Source organism: Triticum aestivum, chromosome 3B (genome assembly GCF_018294505.1).
Source record: "Triticum aestivum cultivar Chinese Spring chromosome 3B, IWGSC CS RefSeq v2.1, whole genome shotgun sequence".
In the NCBI taxonomy this organism is placed as follows: Eukaryota; Viridiplantae; Streptophyta; class Magnoliopsida; order Poales; family Poaceae; genus Triticum; species Triticum aestivum.
The window spans coordinates 572,401,012-572,406,760 of NC_057801.1; the positions used below are offsets into that span (position 1 = coordinate 572,401,012).

Below are 5,749 nucleotides of genomic sequence, written 5' to 3' on the forward strand. Positions count from 1 at the left end.
AATGCATGAGATGCATACGTGTGACCATGTGGATGAAGTTCATCTGACACGTGTATCAACGCATTTAATTTGACCTGGCTGGCAACCAGTTCGTTCACAAAATCATAGCAGTCAAAGCAACACCAAAAAATGACAGCAAATTCAGTCGCCAGCAAGCAACAGCCCAACTGGGCTGTATTTGAAATTCAGTCGACAGCAAGCAGCAGCCTAAGTGGTGCTGGTGCGTACAAAATTTCAGTCGACAGCAAGCCGCTGCCCAAGCGGTATGTATGTTAATTGAGTTGCCAGTTCGCAAGCAAATCATGTATTTGCCGAATTTGAAGTATAATCAGCACGGCAGAAAACAACACAGAAGGTAAACATGGAGTTTCCATGTTCGTCGACTCCACACATAGGCAGGTGCAACAACAGATATGCTGATATATATTTTTGCGACATTCAGTTGCAAGGGTCCAGAAAAGCACGGCTTCAACTGAAAAAAAACTAGTTTACAAACTAGAAAAGTTCAACCACGGGGCACACACTCAAATGCTCGACTACTCTACCCGTGCACACTTTTGTAAAGAAAAACAAAAAAATGTTTAAAATGCATTCGGCACAAGAGGCCTCGTGCAGGAGGTACGCCGGTGTCCCACCACACCGCAGTTCTTGCAGGTAACTGGTTTCCGAGGTTGTTTTGGTACATCACCCCTGTCGGGGCAGGTGGTCCTCTTATGTCCTGGGAGCTTGCATATACTGCAGAACCTCGTACGCTTGCACAATCCTTCATACGGCACTCTCTCTGCTTGAACACGGCCGGCCCACACCTCTCTTCTTGCTGGGAGCTGACAGACCAGCAAGTGCATCCCAATTGCCAGATGCTGTCATGCTGTTATCGTTTTCAAACAATTCTGCATCAATGTTCAGGGTTGCTACAGCTGAGCCATTGTTCTTCATATTTGCTTCAGCAGCTATCCTATCTTCAATTCCAAGACCATCCCTTTTTTCCGTTAACGGAGAGGCCTCCAGGAATAATTCTTTGATCCTCCCTAGTACAAGCTCGTAGGCAGCGACTGACGAGTCTCCAATCCTCACCAATTCCATAGCATGCAGGTACAGGGTTGAGCTCCGACAGGTAAACGATTGAGTAGCAGCTAGGTCCTTTTGAAAATGAGCAATGTGTTGCGGCAAGATGTCCCTAGCATCTTTTGTCCACCTTTTTAATATGTGGCACTTGGGTATCTCTTGCACACCAATGTGGTCCATAACCTGCATACACGAGCAAAAACTAAGTATGATGCATGGAGGTCAAAACTTTCAGTGACAACAAACTCTTGGATAAGTTTTTGCAGTGAGGAAATTTAGAGCGTGGCAGCACAGCATGCCCATGTGAGCAAACTGCCCACACTCACAATCGAACCAATCACCGTTATCTGATATGGTCACCTCGTATTCGACCTTGCTCCACTTTTCTAGTTTCTCAGCATTGTTGTGCCTTGCGATATATTTGTTTTTCTTCTCCACTTCTTCGACTTGGTATGAACCACCCTCGAAGAGGTTCTCACCAAATTGTTCAAACATCTTTCTCGTATATATTTTACTCGCGCGCCTCTCGATAGCAATGTTTGTCCGCATTACAGCGCCACTCTGTGAAGCACAGAAAACATATAATTTGTCATACCTATTAGATACCGGACTTAAAGTAAAAATAAAATAAATAGCTTCGTCTTACAACTCTTGTCCTTTTCTCTTCATAGCTCTCATCTGATTCCCTGTCAAATTGAAGCCTCGTGTATTGCTTCACAAACACGTGCATTTGGCTTGATGGCGGCATGCACATTTTCAGCAAGTTATTCGCACTCTCGCTTCGCTGGGTGCTCGTCATTTTGGCGCAGAAGACACCTTTGAAGTATGGCTTCGCCCACTTGTCACGTATCTCATACAGGTTTGTCATGTAATTGTGGGACTTTAGATTATATTTGTCAACAAGTATACCCCAAGCAGTCTCAAATTCATCCACACTTATCATGTGATTCACCACTTTGTGGAATTCGGCTCTAAACTCACTCTTCCTTGTGTACAGTGGGCCAAGGTTCTCTTTTGCTTTCTTTAGAATGTGCCACTTGCACCATCTGTGCACAGTCCCAGGGAGCTCGCTTTTTATAGCTACCTCCATGGCTCTTGCTTGGCCTACAATTTTTTGACAGCAAACTCAACCAAGTTAGGTGCATGCCGATCTTGCTAACAGGTAACATCTCCAGATTGCATGTGAAATTTTGAGCAACAGACTTACCATTAATATAGTTTGTGGATGTTTACCCCCCATCATGTTCACAAACTCAGAAAACACCCACGGGAAACTCTCGACCTGCTCATCACGCATAAGGACCCCCGCAAGTATAATGCTCTGGAAGTGATTGTTCACACCAACGAACAAACGAAAGGGCATCTCATACAAGTTTGTCCGGTACGTCATATCGAATGTGATGGCATCACCAAAGAACCTGTACTGCAACTTGCTGTTCCTATTCGTCCACATTAGATTTTTTTATTCTACTTTCCTCATCACCTTGGACTCGGTACGTGAATTCCGGGTAATTCCGCTGTATCTCCTTGAACACAGCCAAGGTTTTGTTCACATCATCATCTGCCTGGTCTCGACTAATTCTACCACAGAGATGACGCAGAGACCTTTTTGTGAAAGGCACGCTTTGTGACGAACCAAAGAAGCTGCCAATGATGCTGTAAACCTTGTTGAGGTTGACATTGTTTGCCCGCAGTTGCTTCACCAGATGTTTTGTGTACACATCTATGTGCTTGTGAGACGGCCAATGAACTTTTTCGCCGCAAGTAAGAGATAGGGAATGATTGTGACTTGCCCGGTGCTCAGCAATGTACCATCCGTTGTCTGCAGCCTTTAGCAATCCGATCATTGCAGGGCACTCGCATCTGCAAGACCGGCTGTTCTGTTGTTCTGGTTTCCCCTGCAATTTTTTTGGACAGATTGTCAGATTTTTTACTAATGAACTATATTGGAAGAATCACAATACGACAGTATGGTTTGCAAAGTATGTAGTACTGACCGAGCAGCCACATACGATTTTCTGCATACATTTTGTCTTCTCGGCATTCAAACGGCTCTTGCCATACCTTATACCAAATCCAAGCTCCCAAGAGTACAAGTTGTAAAAATCATATGCTTCTCCAAGCGAATCAAAACTCATACCAATCTCAGGTTTAACTACATTTTCCGTAGGTTTGTCCGCGTATCTCCTTATAGTCTCTTCCAATGGTGTAACTCTACCAGCAAAGGGTTTCCTATTTGGAGGTGCACGCCCAAGTCGCAACCTGCCAAATAGAATTAAGATGTTTTTTCAGCAGCTCTAATTTTCTTTTGTCTCATTCAGCTTGAAGGGGTAAGTTTCTTTATATTTTTTAGCTCAACAGACAGCAATTTTTAAGTCTATAATGTGCTAATCAATTGAAATTTCACACTTATGCATACCTTCTAGTCCATCCCGGTGCCTCTGAGGTCACCTTCCCGGTGGACTCGGCCGACTGTGTCGGGGAACACTTCCTCTTGCTGCCGGTTCTGTTCTGTTCAGAAGAGCCGCCGAGGTTGCCAACAACAACCGCGCACGACGAGTCTGCAGTTGCAGGTGCTGAGCGGCGGACGTCCATCAGCACCAACGGATCTGGCCGCTCAACATCGGCAGTGACCTCTGTCAACGGGAACCTACGACATGCCCACCAGATCGAAGAACAGTCAATTTCTCCCCATACGCAAAGCACCCATCGCCAAGCCAGCACTACCCAACCCCCCCCCCCCCCCCCCCCCCCCCCCCCCCCCCCAACACCCCCCCTCTCCCTCCTACCATACTCCCAAATGTATGGAACAGATCACAGCGGCGGAGAATATACCTGTCAACTGGATCTAGCAGAAATTCCAGTCCGTTTTGGAATATTCCGGCCGACATCGCCGCACTTTGCGCCGCCGCCATGGGTTTCGCCTGTCGCCGGCTTCAAGTCCTGGAGGGTGGGATGGAAAGGGGAATGGGGAGAGGGTGTTCAGTAGGCCATGATTTTCTCCAGTTGCTACACAATTCGACCACCAACCAGCATTTACTGCCACATTGACGGCGCTGTCACCGGAGCAAACGGCGGAGCTTACGTTTCAGATCCTAGGGTCAAGTTCTAGTGACGGACCCAGTCCACGGCTCGGCTCTTCGACATTAAGGTGGTGTTTGTTTCTCTAGTCTTAGAACTTTTTCTAATCCCTGGGACTTTTTGAAAAAGACTCTCAAGAAGGTACTTCTAAGGACAAAAAGTTCTAAAAAAATTTCATCCTGTTTGGTTTGCTAGAGACTTTTTTTAATCCCTACATCAAAAAGTCCCTGGAAACAAACACCCTAAATGCATTTACAGGTCCCACGTCTACTGGCCGGAGTACAGCACTGTTCGCATGCGTATTATACCGAGCGGGCTGTTTTCCAGAACACGTATTTGTTCAATGGGGCCCACTAGCGCTAATCCATATGTATGTACCAACGCTCAGGATACCGTGTTCAGCTGCCGCCATTCTCAGTAACGCCACTCTCAAACATGGTTGATAAATAATCAGATTGTTCTGCCCATTTTTAATTTCACAATCCATTACAACTGCACATTCGTATTGTTGCTGCTGAAAAAAGTTTTCTTATAACTGAACTTAATTGTTTTACTGATTGCGCTGTACAGGTGCCGTGCAAAGCAAGCACTGTGGCAAGTGAAAAAGGAAAACAATGCAAGCATGTATGTCTGCGTATTCAACGGGTTTTGCTATAAATGTATCTTCCTTTTTTCCTTTTGCATCCATTGAGCTAATTTTTGAGTCGTTTAGTGGCGTCGTGAAGTTCTAACACGGCTATACGCCAAGTTCTACTACTGTTGTACGCTGTGCACGAGGTGCTGCCGTCTTCTACCTTCGAAATAAGCTAATGTTGCTTCGGATTTGTGTGAACATGAAAATGCGAAGGCAAAATGGATAGAGAAAGTGTGTGTATGCTAAGGTGAGAAGATAAGGTATATGATTTTGTTTTGGATAGATTTAACATGTGGTGGAGAGACATGCACCGCTTGATCACAAACCACCAACCGGCTTATATATTGCTCAAGTTATTATCACATACTCCCTCCGTCCCAAAATAAGTGTCTCAACTTTCTACTAACTTTAATACAAAGTTGTACTAAGATCAAAACACTTATTTTGAGACGGAGGGAGTACATAATTACAAAATGTAAGTTCCATTAAAAGCGATGCCAACTGGTACGTACCATTTTTTTTTAATTTTCTTGAATTGTTAAGTTGAAAACGGGTGCTTGCATTTTCATTTGGGAAAAAGAGAGGAGAAAGTGATGGATTGGAGCTTTCACGGAACATTATTACCGTCTAGAAAATTCATGGCAACAGGGCCAATGGTTGAACATATAAATCTTTTTGAAGTAAATTCTTTTGTAACTCTCAGTCTCAGTACTACCTTGTTGATTTATACTTAGAGCACCAGAGGGCAAAATCCAAAGCAAAGCCCTATACATGTCTGCGCATCCGGCGCATGGCTGCGATTTGAGCAATTTTGGGCCATTAAGCATCATCTTCATGCAGCCCCTGCCCAAAAGGAGCAACTGCATTTTGTCTATAATGCATGTTTGACTGAAATTCCTGTTTCTATTTTTTGCAGAGCGCTCACAAATTAAGCAATCTATGAAATGGCTACAAGGGACCGGATATCCT

At 44.7% G+C, this 5,749-nt stretch overlaps 1 protein-coding gene across 3 annotated transcripts; it reads right to left on the reverse strand.

Annotated features, from left to right (window-relative positions):
* Positions 1–400: 400 nt before the first annotated feature.
* On the reverse strand, positions 401–4,186 carry LOC123070993 (protein FAR1-RELATED SEQUENCE 5). Of its 3 annotated transcripts, none has more exons than XM_044494433.1 (7): positions 3,901–4,186; positions 3,485–3,715; positions 3,063–3,327; positions 2,273–2,963; positions 1,712–2,169; positions 1,426–1,626; positions 401–1,248 (listed from the first exon to the last, which is right to left on the reverse strand). In XM_044494433.1, the coding sequence occupies exons 5-7, from the start codon at positions 2,153–2,155 to the stop codon at positions 766–768; spliced, it is 1,128 nt and encodes a 375-aa protein (XP_044350368.1). In that variant the 5' UTR covers positions 2,156–2,169; positions 2,273–2,963; positions 3,063–3,327; positions 3,485–3,715; positions 3,901–4,186; the 3' UTR covers positions 401–765. The 3 variants fall into 3 exon arrangements, with proteins under 3 accessions (XP_044350368.1, XP_044350367.1, XP_044350369.1); XM_044494432.1 differs by having other exon boundaries at positions 401–1,250; positions 1,341–1,626; XM_044494434.1 differs by having other exon boundaries at positions 401–1,626.
* Positions 4,187–5,749: the final 1,563 nt, after the last annotated feature.

What these genes read in the sequence shown, in the direction of transcription:
- LOC123070993 (XM_044494432.1), bottom strand. Translation starts at nt 2,155, where the DNA reads ATGGAGGTAGCTATAAAAAGCGAGCTCCCTGGGACTGTGCACAGATGG. An exon ending in AAGAGAAAAGGACAAGAGTT is followed by an intron (nt 1,627 to 1,711) that starts GTAAGACGAAGC and finishes TGTGCTTCACAG; the next exon opens with AGTGGCGCTGTAATGCGGAC. An exon ending in GCTGTGCTGCCACGCTCTAA is followed by an intron (nt 1,251 to 1,340) that starts ATTTCCTCACTG and finishes GCTCGTGTATGC; the next exon opens with AGGTTATGGACCACATTGGT.